The 15,302-nt window shown below is 55.8% G+C and overlaps 1 protein-coding gene and 1 pseudogene across 2 annotated transcripts; one reads left to right on the plus strand and one right to left on the minus strand.

Moving 5' to 3' along the window:
• Positions 1-4,383: 4,383 nt before the first annotated feature.
• Positions 4,384-7,626, minus strand: LOC102568501 (HLA class II histocompatibility antigen, DR alpha chain). 2 transcript variants are annotated; one of them, XM_006276425.4, is made up of 5 exons: positions 7,489-7,626; positions 6,545-6,799; positions 5,742-6,023; positions 5,344-5,494; positions 4,384-5,053 (listed from the first exon to the last, which is right to left on the minus strand). In XM_006276425.4, exons 1-5 carry the CDS (start codon positions 7,568-7,570, stop codon positions 5,050-5,052), a joined length of 774 nt encoding a protein of 257 aa, XP_006276487.1. In that variant the 5' UTR covers positions 7,571-7,626; the 3' UTR covers positions 4,384-5,049. The 2 variants fall into 2 exon arrangements, with proteins under 2 accessions (XP_006276487.1, XP_059571266.1); XM_059715283.1 differs by lacking the exon at positions 4,384-5,053 and having other exon boundaries at positions 5,339-5,494.
• Positions 7,627-12,943: 5,317 nt separating this feature from the next.
• LOC102569594 (DLA class II histocompatibility antigen, DR-1 beta chain-like) lies at positions 12,944-15,302 on the plus strand (annotated as a pseudogene).

Raw genomic sequence — 15,302 nt, forward strand, 5'->3', positions numbered from 1 at the left:
TTCAAAATTACACCCAGAGTCCTGGGGTTTGGTGCACGATGGATCAGACTGAGACAACCACCCTCTTCTACCTCACACTTCAGGGCCTGTGCATGTCCGTGCTGGTCAGAAACAGCTAGCACCTCTATCCCACCAGGGAGTCCCTCTGCATGAACTGCAATGCCCTGGTTGTGCAGGGCTGTGACAGGCAAGAGCCCGAGCTCAGAAACTGAAAGCAGCTCAGAGAGGAACACGGCTCCGGTCCCGACTAGCAGCACGGAGGTGGGGCTCACCGAGCTCCTGGCTGCACACATACCACCTCCTTGGCGCCCCTGCTTCCCAGCTCTGCTCCAGCCCAGCCCGCAGAATCGGGCCGACCCCTGACCCGTGGCACCTCTGGCCCCAGGCCAGCCCCAGCCAGGATGCCTGCCACACTGTGTGGTGCTAGACAAGAAGCTGCCTTGAGGAGTGTGATGGGGCAGGGCAGCAGGCGCTACAGCTGCAGGGAAGTGGTGACGGCTGCTTGTGAAAGAGGAGAGCTCAGGAAACCAAACTGACCCAGCTCAGCGAGGTGACTAATTAGGACTGAAGCAACCATAGCCAATGAGCAAGACAACTGAGTATCACTCCCTGCTCCCTCCTCCCATACCCCCTCACTGCCCAAAGGACTTGGCCTGGTGCTCCCCAGCTTGGGGATTAGCTTAAAAAGCCCTTACCAAAAAAACCCATAGGTCTTCAAGCTCCAGGTCTCCTTTCCAGGCTGCCCTGAAGCAGAAGCAGTGTCCCCTGCATCTGTGACCTTCCCAGAGCCTCAACTTACTAGCTCTTGACCAACACAGTGCCCCTCCAGCCAACCTGAGCCTTTCTTGGCCCTCCATTTCGTCCACAACCCTAACAAGGCTTGCATCCTGATTGGCTGGTTGCTTCGTTAACCATTTCCTCACCCGTCCAAAGCAAGATCATCGAGTCATAGAGAAGTAGGGCTGGAAGAGACCTCCAGAGGTCATGTAGTCCAGCGTTTCTCAACCTGTGGGTCATGACTCAAAAGTGGGTTGCAAGTGTATATGAAGGGGTCACAAAAAAACTCTAAAGATAGAATCTCCTTTAAAGGATAAAAACGTGGGAACCAGTGACATTTCCTGTGCGGGCTGGCATAGTTCCAGCCTCTGAGGGGCTGCTTAGGGCCCCTCATGCCCCCCCTCCACACACACACACACCCTTCCTCACATGCCCACCCCTACCACACGTGTGGGGGCTGAGGCCTGGGACCAGGGGGCAGTGGGTCAGGAGTGAGGGGCACTGGGTTGAGACTGGCCATTGATGTTTATAAATGAGTTCTGGCACAAAAAAGATTGAGAAGCACTGATTTAGTGCAGCCCCCTGCTTGAGGCAGGATCATCCCTATCCAAACCATCCCATGCAACCAGAATCTAAACTCCATACTGACTACCCTCAACCCTGACACCGTGGACCTTATTTCAGGTGCCAACCAAACAGGTGGCAGCAGCCATTGAAAGGGACCAGCTCAGTCATATGTGTTTAATATACTCTGATTTACAATCCCTCCTCCCTTCTTCATGACACCCAGACCAATAAGGGGTTTAAAGAAGAGCTTGCGCCCATGCACCCCCCATTCATTCCCCAAGGGATCCTTTGCCACATGTAAACACTGTCTGTAGTTGAAGGGGGGTCCCTTAGGCAGAGGGAAGGGCCAGGTACCCTGGTGCTAGGGGTTGTGCATTGTGGGGCATCATCTCCAGGGGAAGGGTTCAAAACCCGGTGTTGGGAGAATCACCAAGCTGGGAATTTCCCCATTCTTAGTTGCTGGGTCCAGGCAGGATTTGCTGAGCTGGCCCAGCAGCAATGTTTGGCTTCATATCCCTTGGCGTCTGTGGGATGGGGCCACTTCCCACTTTGCAAATGCAGTGCACCAGGGCTTGCTCCCAGCACCAGAGCTGAGCTGATGTGTGGGTTTCTCCAGGGCTTGGTTCCTTGCACGCACTCCCAGAAACCCAGGGGGGAGGGGGAAGGGAAACTGGAGCTGAATCGGTTCCAGGGACTTTCCCCAGCTCAGCACTGCACCAATCACAGAGACCAGAGCGGCTGTGTCAACGGTTACCAGGTAAAGCTGCTGCTGGGAAAGCTAAAGCTGGACTCTATCTGAATTCTTCATGCTGCGTCCCCTGCTCTTGGTCACACACAGAGCTGGAGAATGATCCTCATCCTCCTGGAGAGATACTAGCTTCCCCACCCCACACCGGAGTGAGCCATGGCTCTCTATCCCCTGGGCATTGCATTCAGGTACCTCCTTCAACCCCTGCCACCCTGACACGCACCACGGAAACACTTACAGACTTGTACCATCCCACAACCTACCTGTACCCTCCCTGAACCCCAGGTTCCACCCCTATCCCAGGAGCTCTCTCATTCCCACTTTCCAGGACCTCCTGAACCCCCAGACCCCGCTCCAGGTGCTTGCTGGATCCCACATCCCAGGTGGTCTCCCTGGATCCCACATCCCAGGTGGTCCCCCTGGATCCCACACCTTACCCTGGGGTCTCTCTGCACTTCCAGTCTTGTTTCCTTCCTGAGTCACACTTTCCAGAGACCAGTCTAGGGACCCCTGAGCTCTAGCTTCTGCCAGGAGCAGTGTCCCCATGCCATGCACAGCAGTGACACCCCCAGTCCTGCTCCTTCTCTAGGATTCCCAGCTCAGACCCCGCAACATGGCTCCCACACCCTCAGTACCATGCCACCCTGGGAACTCATGTTCATTTGGCTTCCAGGCTGCCCTTGAAGCCATGCTCATAACACCTGGTGCTCATGAGGGGTTCTCCATCCTGCATGACCCATGCTCTGCCTTCCTGGAGAGTGCTTTGGTTGGTGTGAAGGATCCAATACCATATATCATGGGGTATAACTGGCTTTTCCCCATCGTGAGCTGTTTGAGCTCAAGGCCCATGTTGGCCCAAGCATGAAAATGGCCAGAAGCAGCTGCAAGGTGGATGGTAGAAGCAAGTTTGGACACATCAGAGCTGGGAGGCCTCCGAGCAGTCTCTGAGTTGGAGCAGTGAGGTTCAGAGGGCATAAGGGGCCTGTATAACATAGGGCTTAAAAGAGCAAAGGATGGGGTTCACCAGCCCACAAGGCCTCGTCCCGTTCCACATTCTCCGCTGCACATGCAGATGTCACCAGCCAGTGCCTCTGCCTTCTCCCAAATTATAGCACATGATAAACAACTCTGGACCCTATGGGACCCCGCTATAGACACCCGCAACACAGCAGAGCTGTCACCCCGTCTAGCTACTGTCTGGCTTCATAACCTCATGGGTGCTCCACAGTCTTCCCATGGGGCACTGGGATGTCTTCCATAAAAAACAGCTGTAGGGAGTTGATCCAAGAATCACAGATACCCCTAGGGACTTAGTTAGACACTGCAGTCACTGGCTGTGTGTACACACATACTAAGAAGACTTAAAATAAGGCAATTTAGCTAAGGCGATTTAAGATAAGCTGGAGCATACACACATAGAGATCCTTGACATGGTGGCAGCCATCTTGTGAGCTAAGTTATCGTAACTAATGTGACTTAAGATACTGCACCTTGGAGGTGTATTCTTTTACGCCATATTTAAGTTGACTCTGCTCAACATAAGCACGTATGGTCTGACAGTTAAGTCAACTTTAAAAAGTTAAGACAACAACTTAACTGTTAGAAAGTCAGTATGTGTGTACACCCCCTGGGATTCCAGATTGGGCCAGTCTGGGACTGGGCTTGGAGGTATCTCACTTGCCCCGGTAATACATTGCGGGCCACAGTATGAGGCAGGGGAATGTTATCTAGGGAAGTGGTGAATGTTTCTTCCTTAAAGCTGCAGTAAACACACCCAAAAATGGAAGTGAAACCCCTGGGTTCAAGCCATTGGACCCTCCTCCCCTCCCACAGCTGGGATAGCGAGCTCTGGCTCCCACAACCCTCCCAAAACCTGCTAGACCCTACTTTCTTTGCAGAATTGGGCTAGAAACCAAGAGTCCTGGCTTCCCACCTCCCTGTTGTGACCCATTAGACCCCTTTCCCATCACACAGCTGGGAGATAACCAAGGCATCCTTCTCCCCTCCATTCCCTCTAGACCAACCTGGACAAGACTGGATGGAAACTGGACAGGCACCTAGCTGGGGTTGTCTGACCCCAGCACTCTTTCCTACCCAGGGCAAGAGGTTGGACTCAGTGATCTACTGAGGTCCCTTCCAACCCAAACATCTATGAATCTATGAACCTGCACCCCCAAAATCCCAACCAAGCCCCTCATCACCAGGATAGAGGCTGTTCTGTTTCAAGAAAACACCCTGAAGAGCTTAGTAAAATGGACCAGGTTGTAATGACACTCAGACACTCAGCAATGTCCCCCAAATCTATTTTATTGCTGTTCAGAAAAGCTGCAGATTGAGATTCCAGCACGCAGGATTCTGGACAAACCCAGGGCACAATTTTGAGGGGTTGCACAGGCAAGGAGACCCCCACCACACACACACACAAATATATGCAGATGCCCCCACCCTGCCGTCTGTACCTGGGCTCCAGAGCAGAGATGGGCAGCTGGGGCTGCTGCCCTGTTCCCTCCCCTTTGACCTTAAATGAGTGGATTTACCCAAAAGCAACTTCAGTGGATTAATTTGGGCATGATTGACTCACAGAAGGGCTGAGGTGCCAGGCGCAATCCAGCACCCACCAGAGTCAAGAGACTCTTACCCAGGACTTTACTAGACAGTGGATATAATACATAGACCAGCTGCCATTGGTCCCAACCAGCCCTTAAGTGAGAACCTCCTTTTCCCATTCCCAGGGGTCAGCAGCCATCCCCAGCCCCAGTGTGAGGGAGCAGTAGAAGACAGTCCATGATCAACGTGTCACAGTCACAGAGTGAGGGGGGACTCCCACCTGGGTCCAGTGGCTGAGAGTCAATGGTAGCAGAGTGGGGACACTGGGGTGGCAGGTTTGGGAGGACAGTGCAAGCAGTTCTTGCAAAGGCATGTGGGGAGGACTCAGGGATGCTTAGTTCTTCCTCTTCTTACCTAAAAGGCAAAAGGTTGTCAGTCACCAGGAGCCATGGGCCCAGAATCTGGGCCTGTCAGGGATCATGGCCCTTCCCTGGCAGTAGAAAAGAGTCTCGGGGGCTGCTGGACCCCATTAGGAATATCCCAATGTAGCAGAGCTGCCACCCTTTATTGGCTGGGGGATAGGTCATGTAGCTAGCGAGGATGGACAGGTTGCGTAGTTAGCAGTAGAGGGAGTCTCCCCTGTGGGTGCTGGATCAGCCCAAGATGGCTTGGCATAGACTGGAAAACAAGCAACAGCTACTCACAATGGGCCCCGTGGGTTACGGGCCTCGTTCATCTTCATGCCCTTCATGATAAGGACAGTGCCTGCGATGATGCCGATAATGCCCACAGCCAAGCCCAGGGCACACACCACAGTCTCTGTGGTCTCAGGAATGGGGGTGGGCACTTGGGCTTCTGCAGAGGGAGAGATGAGGGACAAAGTGAGGCCATGAGACAGGGAGAGACCCCAGGAGTCCGGGTTCCCAGCTCCCCTGCTCTACAGCCCACCTGGTGTCAAGCGAACCCAAGTCCTGGCTCCCAGGCCCACCTGCTGTATGTCACTAGGTCCAAGACTTCTCCCAGTGCCAGGGGAGAACCCAGGAGTCCTGGCTTCCCAGCCCTGTGCCCATCCAGGACCCATGGGTGTGCCCTCCAGCCTTACCCCAGTGCTTCAGGAAGGGCTTGGCCAGCCCCCAGTGCTCCACCCGGCAATCATAGTAGTCATCAGTGGTGGGAATGAAGGGCAGGTAGGTGAACTTGCGGAAAGCGTTGTCCTGGCGGGGGTAGAAGTCAGTCTCAAAAACGCCATCTGTCATCTCTTTTCCGTTCTTCAGCCAGGTGATGTTAAGCACAGGCGGCGAGAACTTGTCCACGAAGCAGATGAGGATGTTGGGCTCGCCCAGCTCCACAGGGTTCTCGGAAAACACTTTCACTTCTGGGGCCACTGGGAAGGGAGGCCAAGGACAGGCCATTAGTGCTGTCCAGACTCCACCCGCATGGCTGCCTGCCCTCGGCCTGCAAGGGGGCACTGCACCACGTTAGAGGGGCAAGGCCCCTAGTCGCTCCATCCTGGGGTCATCGTAGCCCAGTGTGGGCCAAACTTTCTAGCAGGCATGCCATAAATAAGTCAAACACCCTCCCTACATGCCACTCTCATCCCTTCCCCCTGTCCAATGTGCTGCTCTGTTTTGTGCTCCATGCCCCGTGTTCCCACCCCTATCTGCTGCTCTGCTTTATGCTTCCTGCCCTGTCTGCTGCTGTGATGCCTGTCCCCTCCCCAGCCTGCCAGGTGCCACACACACAGGCTGCCCATGCCACAGGCTGGCCACCCCTGTTGTAGCCATAACCCCTTGGGGGGAAAGACCCTGTGCCCTCTGCTACCCAGCTCTGTAGTGTAACCCGGGTCAGAGGTTGGTGCTGACAGCTCATCATGAGTAGAGGGCAGAGAACATCCTGGGGGCTTACCGATCTGGGACCGTGTGCGGTTGGACCTCTCAATCATGATCTCCATGTTCTTCTTGAGCACAGCAATGTTGCCCAAGGCACCCTGTGCCTCAAAGCTGGTGAACTTGCCAAAGTCGGGCAGGCGCCAGATTGTTTCCTTTTTTTCCAGGTCCACATGGAAGATCTCATCGTTGTCAAACTCGAACATGAACTCACCAGACTCCGTGGATGGATGTGTCCGCTGGTAATAGGCCACCTGGGACAGCACGTGATCCACTGTGGAGAGACAGGGGTGCACACCCACTCATCATACGGCAGGATCACCCACATTGCCCCTACTCAGTTGTTCAGGGCTTGTGTCCTTCCCCAGTATCACCCCACCCCACGTGCTCCTGTGGGTGTTACAACTGCATTAGGACACAGTGAGGAAAGGCAGAAGGACCTCCATGAGGCACAGCACCACCCCACCACCACATAGGTGCGGAGGGGTCAGTAGGGACTCACACGAAGGGGGGGGGGGCACAGGGAAAAGGAGTGGGGGTTGAGACCAGGGGCTGTTTGTCCCTGCACCAAGGACACTTCCTCTTCAGCCGGGTGTAGCACCGGGGCACCCTTTTGGGAAATGCTTCCTTTCCGTAGGTGCTCTGTGAATGGGGGTCCCCCACAAAGCTTCCAGCTCCCCAGTGCCACCCAGGGAGGGGCTCTTCCTTCCTGCAGAGATGCTGCTTCACAGCAGAACCACGGCTCCTTCCTCACCCCAGCGCCCCGCAGTCACAGCCGCTTCCTGATCATCCCCGGCTCACTCCGTGCCAGCCCCAATGCCCCCTCGCCTGGTCCCATCAGGGCTCCCTCCTGCCTCTAGAGGGTTGTGCCCAGGGCCATCTGGGGAATTAGGGTGCCTTCCTTTCCTTTCCTTCCCATTATCACCTCCTTCCTATGTATCTTAGACCCCACTCTGCACCTACCTTTGACTGCCCCAGTGCCCTGCAGAGCCAGCATGGTGATCAGAGCCAGCTGGGCCTGAGGAAAGACCCGTCCTCCAGCCATCTCCTTTCTTGGGGGCACTCGCACTGGGCTCAGGGTACAGGAGCAATAGAGAGAACAGGTTGGGGGGGCACATTTAAGAGTCCCAGGAGCAGACAGTAGAGGGCAGGGCAGGGCCTCAGCTAATGGGAGAAATCCCCAGTGGTGACGAGGCTGTTGCTAGGAAGAGCAGCAGCACAGGGCAACACTGAATGGAGATAGATAAATTCCCACCAGATACAGGCTACCACAGACAAAGCTTGGGGGAGCTTCTGAGGAGACTGGATATGGATCCTCTGGTCTGCAAGGGAGAGCAGCTCCCATGTAGCTCTGGGAGGAATAGCCCAGCTGCCTCAGGGGAGGAGAACTGGGCTTGGGACCTTTTTCCAGGAGCCCCAGTCTGGTCCCACTGACGAAACCCCTCCTGCACCCCTCTTGGGTCCCTCTGTGCACAGAGTGGGGTGTTGACCCCATTATACCCTGTTCTCCCCACGCACAACACAGATGCACCCCCTCCATCTGCAGGGCTCAGGGATCACCCTGCTCCACCAAGGTGGGCTGAGAGGTAGAGGGACAAAGGGGCGATGGGCTGACTGCCCAGACACTGGCCTGGGACTCTGGTGCCAGGGATCAGGTCCCAGCTGTGCCCCGCAAGCCCTTGGGAGGGTCCTGAATGTCTGTGGGCTTCGACTCCCACCCGAAGCTGGAGAGAACAGACCTGCCCCAGTGCAGGAGGTGTGAAGGGAAGTGCAGGGGGGTAAGGAGGACACAGGGGCTCTGAGACCATCCAAGACCTTTACCAAGAGCAATGGGTGATCTTCCAGTGATGGCCCCATGGACATGGAGATCCCCTCTCAAACACGGTCCCTGAAAAGCAGGGCTGGGACCCTCCATGGGGCCTTGGGGGAGCTCCAAGCTTCGGCCTGTGGGGCCAGCCACAAGTCCCCCCCCCCCCCCCGTACTAGATTCACATGCATAAGAGGTCCCCCAGCACCTCCACATTACAGCCCATCTTCCCCAGCAGGGAGGCATTGGGGTATCAGTCCCAGGGAAAGTACCAGGGCATCATACACATCTTGCTGTGTGCCCTGCACTAGGGGGCAGCTGGACCCTGGACTGCCTCCCCCCCTGCCTTCAGCATCTTACAACCACCCCAAGAGCTGCAGCTGGGCCAGGGAAGGTGCTGGGGGTGTCATGCAGCCCAACCCCGGGCATTGACTTTTTGCTGCAGGAGGAAGTGTGTGCTGGAGCCCTGCTGAGCCTGGCTCTGCCTGGTGACAGATGAGCTGCCCAGGCCCGATGCAGACTGGTCCCTGTGGCTGAGGCTGCCCAATCCTGGGGCTGGGGCAGCATCAGGTGCTGATAGTCAAAGCTGGGCAGAGAAGTTCTCACTTTGGGAGGAAAATGATGGCTTTCATCTCTGTCTCCTGTGTAGTGATGTGGACAGGTCAGATCCCAGGGGCCAGGAGCTTCTGGGCTGGGGCTCTGCTGGGGACACTGATGGTGCTGAGAGCCCACGTGGCTCCTTGCACAGAGTCCAGAGGTGTGCAGAGACCCCAGGTAACCCAGGGAGCCCTGTCTTAGGCAGGTGTTGGAGGTATTGGGATGACTGATCCCACAGGGGAAGCACCAGGGTCACACCAAGGGAGAGGCTTGGGCTGGGTCAGGAGACAGAGAGGTGGCAACAAGGTCACACCAGTGGTGCAGGGGCAGGGGCAGGAACCAGGCAAGTAGGGCAGGGTGGGGCTGGTGGACAGCAGAGGCAACAGGGTCACATTCAGAGGAGGCTGCAGGCAGCAGAGTCACCCTGCTTTTGGGGGGTGCATTTAGCAGGGTGGCAAGCAGCAAGTCCCCCTTACTGCATGCCAGAGACCATCCAGAGACCCTGCACTCTCTGGTCCTGCTGCACCCCTGGCAGGAGTTGTGCTGTGGCTGGGGGGTCCCTGAGTGGTGCCATCTCTGCCCCCCAGAGCATTTCATGATGCAGCATAAGCAAAAGTGTTATTACTGCAACAACAGGGTCACCCTGATGGGGAGGCAGAGCCAGGTAAGGGGGCTGCAGAGGGCAGGCTGGGAGCATAGCCCCTCAGTGGCAGCAGGGTCACACTGCTGGAAAGCAGCATGGTGACACATGGGCAGCAGAGTCACGGGGGCTAGGGGGGAGGAAGGGGCTTCAGGGTCACACTGTGGGGGCCACAAGGTCACCTCAAAGCAGGGCAGGCCCCAGGTGGGGGCAACCAGTACCACCAGCGATTGCAGAACTGGCCCAAAGGCACGCAGGAGTTTGCCCAGGGCTCAGCGGACAGGTTCTGCAGACACAACTACCAGGCGATCACACCTGCCCTGTAGCAGGAGAGGTGAGTCTCTGGGGCTCGGGGCCCTTTGCTGCTCCACAGTGGTTGGGGGAAGCCAGGGTCAGTAACTGGGGGCTGAGACTCAAGCCGCAGCCCCCTACTCGTTCCAGTCCCAGCCACAGCCCAGAGACACCTGCCTGCGCCCACAGACTGCAGAGAGGGCGGGAGGAGAAGGGGGTCAGGGGCAGCAGGGAAGGGGCCAGAAAAACACAGGGGGGTAGAGCCAGGGAGCAGGTGGGGGCAGTATCCATGGACAGGACTGTAGGGTCACACTGAAGGTGGTGGAAAATGATCAGGGCATTGGGATGGGGAGGGCAGGGGACATCCCGCTCAGGGAAGAAGGAGAAGGGAGCTGGGTGATGCCTGGGACAGGATGCTGGGATCTCCGAGGGGTTCTGATGTCCCCATTTTCCCAGGGTTGCTCTGGTTGGTGGGTGGCACAGTCCCTGCTCCCTGCTCTCTGGCCAGGGTAGGTGGTGTCAATCCAGATTTCGATCAGTCCTTGAAATCACGGCTCCTGCTCCCCCATGAAAAGCCTCCCTGGAAATCACTGATTGTCTCCAGCTTTGCCCTTGGCCCTTCAGTAACTTGATCCAGACAGGGGAATGTGCACAGGACCCACAGCCATGGACCAAGGGTCCTAACAGCCCCACAGACCCTTTCCCTGGGCCTGCGAGGGGGCACCCCAGCTGAGGCCATTTCCTGGGCCCCTGAGACAGCTTCATATGCCCAGACTCCAGGGAATGTCCCATTCGGGGTAGGTTAGAAAATGGGGAATGGTCTCGTGCTCATCCCCCAGACAGTGGGCTTGTTATTTATGACATGGATCAGGCAGCCATGTTGGGATGGGGCAGGAATGAGGCATAAAACAAAATCTCCTGGGGGAAAGGATGACTTTCTCCCAGCACCCAGGATGACTGTCAGTCTCCTGCACCCACGAGCACAGCCCCCAAGTCCTCACAACAACCCCCTCCCCCTGACTCTGGTCAGCACGATTGGCCATGGGGGGACCACGGGGATTGCTTCTCCTGGCACGCCCACTCCCCAGCCAGCACTCTCGGGGGGGGCACCAGTGCTCTCACCTGCCCCCCCTGCCCATCGCCTAAGTGGGGAACGCTGGCTGTCAGGGGTTGCACATGCAACCCCCATGCACCCCCTATGCATCGCCACTGGTGCACAGAATAGGGCCCCTGAAGCCCCACGAGCTCTTCTCCAGGGTAGCTGGAGAGGATGGGCATCTCTGACCTTCCATGCTTTCCTGCCGTAAACCTAACAGATGTATACCATAATAAAGTAGCACTCATGGATACCACTCACACTGCGGCCAAAAAGTGTGGGCCATTGTGGTACAAAAAGGGCTATGGACACCTTCTTGCTGGGCCTTTCTACTGCAATACAAGATTTTGGGGTGGTCTCTTTCTTTGCCCAGAGCTTGTAATACAGGCCCCCCCTGGCATCAGTGCATTCAATTCTTTCCTGGAGTCCTTGAGGAGATATTTCTTTCTTTAGTTCCATATTTTGAAGGTGCCAAAAGAAATCTGAGCTTGAGCCTTCATGTGGGGAAACAAAATTGGTATCAGTTAAACAACAGTATCAAAATATTGGATTTAGATTTTAAAATAATCACCCCAGGCATAGGTACTGACTTTCATATTGGCTGGGGAGGGGGCTAAGATGATGCCTCTGCACGCCTCTCTGAGTGTAGCACAGCCTAAGCCGAGCTGAGCGGAGCCCATAGGGAGAGCGGGGCAGATGCAGGCTGCCCGCTGAAGGCTCGGGACTCCCTGTCCTGCTACCCTCTGACCAGGAGCCCCTCACCAGCCACGCTGCCAGGGTGAGGATCCACCTGCCCGCCCAGCAGCAGCAGGGGGTAGAAATCCATGCCACTACCCCTGCTGCTGCTGGGTGGGCAGGGGGTGCTTTCCCATGGCGGCACAGCTGGTGCAGGGCTCTCAGGCAAAGGGCAGCAGGGCCCACAGCAGGCAGCCTGCATCCGCCCCGCCACACACGCAAATCTAGGGGCACATGTTCCCCTATGCTCCCCTCCCCAGGAGTGCGCACAACAGCAGGGAGCTGCCCTCCCACCCCGCCCTCTGGATGATCCTCTCTTAGCTCTGTCCCATTCCCCCGCTTGGCCCCAGGCCCCATGTACTGCCCTGTCTAGGCAGCACCCTCTGCCCGAGCCCCTAGCCCGCTCCCTGCCTTACCATGGGGGCCTCAATCTGCCCTGCCCCACTGCCCTCCCACAGACTTACCTGCAGGCAGTTGGGGAAGCTGCTCTCCGCTGCCGCCTGGGGCTGTATTCCTAGCAGGGCTGTACAAAATTTCACTGGCTGTCTCATTTCGGTGCTGTTTCAACTCGCTTTGAGCTCGAAACAGTGACATTTAAATGAAACCAAGGGCTTTGAAACAGCCTTGATATGAAACCAGGGCAATAGAAACATTTTGATCGTTTTGAAATGCTTTGAATTTCAAAGCTGAAGCTGGGCTTCCCTGCAGAGAAACAGAAAGTAAGGAGAGGGAGGAGAGGAGGAGGGAAGGACACAGTGAGGGCGCGCCTTAACACACAGGCTGGAGAAGAAGCTCCTGCAGGAGAGGAAGGAAAGGCTCTGTCACAGTTTGGCTGCCTGAGATGCTGCTGGTGCTGCTGTGCTAGCGCTTGCTAAGTTATGATGTGACCTGTTTTTATTTAAAGTGGTGGACCGGGCTGAGGCTTTAGGGGAGGAAGAGGCCTCATTGGGGCACACTACCATGTCACGTAGAGGCCCCAGCACCAGTGAGGGCGCGCCTTAACACACATACAAAGTCACGTCACGAGTTTTGCTTGTCAGCAGCTTGAGGTGCAGTTTCCCAGAAACCCCTGCACTTATCTCCTTGAAACTTGCTGTCTTCATGCCCTCAGAAAGGGCTACCAACCCTGCTGTTTTCATCCAAATCTGCCAAAACATGACAAAGTTATAGTAGTTTCATACTTCCCCATTATAGCCTATGGGCCAAACGTTGAAACAGCGTTGAAACAGCAAAACAGTTTTGACGAAACGAAATGGCGGCAAGGCTGGTGCTTCAAAATGAAACAAAATTCCAAACAAAACACTGTCCATCGAAACAGTGAACCAGAAGTCGAAACTCAATGGTGCTGTTTCGCACAGCCCTAATTCCTAGCCACATGCATGTGTGTGCGTGCACACATGCACGTAGTGTCCCCTGCGTCCTACTCTCCGCAGCCCCTTGCAGGCCAGAACTCTGCCAGCCTGCAAGGAGAAACCTGCTGTTTCCTGTGCTTTTCCGTGGTAAATGGAAAACCCAGATCCCTGCATGATACTGGAAATGTGGAACAAATGCTGTCTGAAAGTCACGCAGCCTAGCACTGGGACTTGATGTTCCCATTTTAGGGCTGTCCCAACCAGTTAGGGATAGGTAATCACCCTACCCTCTTCCCAAGGAGGGGCAGGGACTTCAGGCCCCCACGTACTCAGCACCTATGACCCCAGGCCTAAAGCTGACCACACTTCCTGGCCTCTGAGAGCTTGACATTGCCTGTCTCTTGTCCTAGCCATTCCAATGGGAAATTTGGGGGGGGGGCAGATCCTGTCCAGGGAAACCCCAAGGTCAGGGGTGAAGAAAACAGAAAACAGGGGTTGGACAGTGAAACTGGAGACCAAGGTCTTTCCCTGAGGGGAGGAGCACACTTTTCCAGCTCATTCTCTCTCTCTCTCTCTCTCCTTCTTCCCATCCCTAGTGCCAGTGAAACCCAAGCTGAAAGTCTCCCCAACAAAATCAGGGGCCCAGGCCTACCCCAGCACACTGGTTTGCTCTGTGATGGGGTTTTAGCGGGACAGAGGTCAAGTGGTTGAAGAACGGGCAGGAGCAGATGGCCGGAGTGGTGTCCACGGAGTTGATGCAAAATGAAGACTGGACTTTCCAGATCCTGGTGATGCTGGAAATGACCCCCCGGAGCGGGGACGTCTACACCTGCCAGGTGGAGCACAGCAGCCTGCCAGGCCCCATCACCGTGCACTGGGGTAAGAGCCTGGCAGTCTTGGAGCAGCCCCTGAGATCTTGGTGGTGGGGCTCTTGCTCTGTGTAGTCCCTCAAATGCTGTCTGGGGTCAGAGCCCCTAACCCCACCCCAGGAGCAGGGACAGGGGTGTTAGCAGGATGCAGGAGCCCAGACTGAACCCTCCCCCTCTGGCTCCTGTCCCCACAGAGGCTCAGGCAGACTCAGCCAGGAGCAGATGCTGACAGGGGTCAGGGGCTTTGTGCTGGGGCTGATCTTCCTGGCGCTGGGACTACTTATGTACCTGAGGAACAAGAAAGGTAAGCGGGACAGGGTTAGGGCAGGAACACAGAGCTGGGGGATGAAGGACATCTGGGCCTGGCTACAGGTTCCCCTCCTCGCCTCCAACAGGATCTGCTCCCGATTCTGACTGGGGCATCTTAGCTTCTCCTCTTCCAGGGCCAGGAATAGGTCAGACCCTCCCTCCTCCCTCTGAGGGCACAGCAGGGTCCATGGCGAGGCCTCACTGCTGGGAGTCCGGGTTCTGTCAGGATGCTCAGCAAGGCCTGATTTAGTTTAACAGATTGGAAGAAGAGACATCCATTTCACTCTAATGACCTCAGGGTGAACAATACACAATCTTCTGAGCCTTTGGACCATTTTCTTGTCCAATCCCTTGTGTTCTTTAAACTGAAGGTATAATCCAGCAGTTGTGCACATCCAGTGAAGTTATATTTGGTTTTGCTTTCATCTGAAATGGAACAACATGGAGCTAGACCTTGAGCACATTAATAATGCTTCTGGTTTCTTTTTACAACAGAAAAATATGTATCTTGTTCTACGTAGTGATGCTCTGCACCAACTGCACCCCATTGCTCAAAGTCCCGGCTCCACCTATGGCTATTTCCACACCCCCAGTCTCATCAGATACCGCTGACTCCCTGCAGCCACTCACCCTCAACAAGTGCAATTACTACTTAAAGTGCAAGCTTAGTGCTCAGCCAAGAGCTACTACCAGTGTGGCTGAGAGGGTTAATGCAGGACTCCATTGTGTCTGCTGGCTGATGCCTCTCCCAGGCAGCACCCATCTTGGAAGCTATTAGAGCCCAGCATCTGCGTGCTTCTATTCCTGCCTGTTTCTATTCCAGCAGAGAAAAATCAGCCTACTGTAAGACACACACCCAGATTTTTCAGGACTGGCTTGGAGATGCAGGGGAAAGGTACATGAGGTGTACAATACATATGGGAATACAGTGGGAACCAGAAATGCAGGAGGATTTAGGGCAGGGAGTGGGGCTCTGAGCCCACAGCATCCAGCTCCTCCTGCCCCAGGCTCTGACCCTGTTTCTCTTTGCTTTCCAGGGTGCCCTGTTCCCCAGCCTACAGGTAATTTCCATCTCCCCTAA

The sequence above is a fragment of the Alligator mississippiensis genome, chromosome 11 (assembly GCF_030867095.1).
Source record: "Alligator mississippiensis isolate rAllMis1 chromosome 11, rAllMis1, whole genome shotgun sequence".
Taxonomy (NCBI): domain Eukaryota; kingdom Metazoa; phylum Chordata; order Crocodylia; family Alligatoridae; genus Alligator; species Alligator mississippiensis.

Excerpts from the sequence above, each read along its gene's own strand:
- LOC102568501 (XM_006276425.4), bottom strand. The coding sequence starts at position 7,570 with ATGGCTGGAGGACGGGTCTTTCCTCAGGCCCAGCTGGCTCTGATCACC. Across the intron at positions 6,800-7,488 it reads GGGCACTGGGGCAGTCAAAG|TGGATCACGTGCTGTCCCAG; the intron begins GTAGGTGCAGAG and ends GTCTCTCCACAG. Across the intron at positions 6,024-6,544 it reads CCGCACACGGTCCCAGATCG|TGGCCCCAGAAGTGAAAGTG; the intron begins GTAAGCCCCCAG and ends CTCCCTTCCCAG.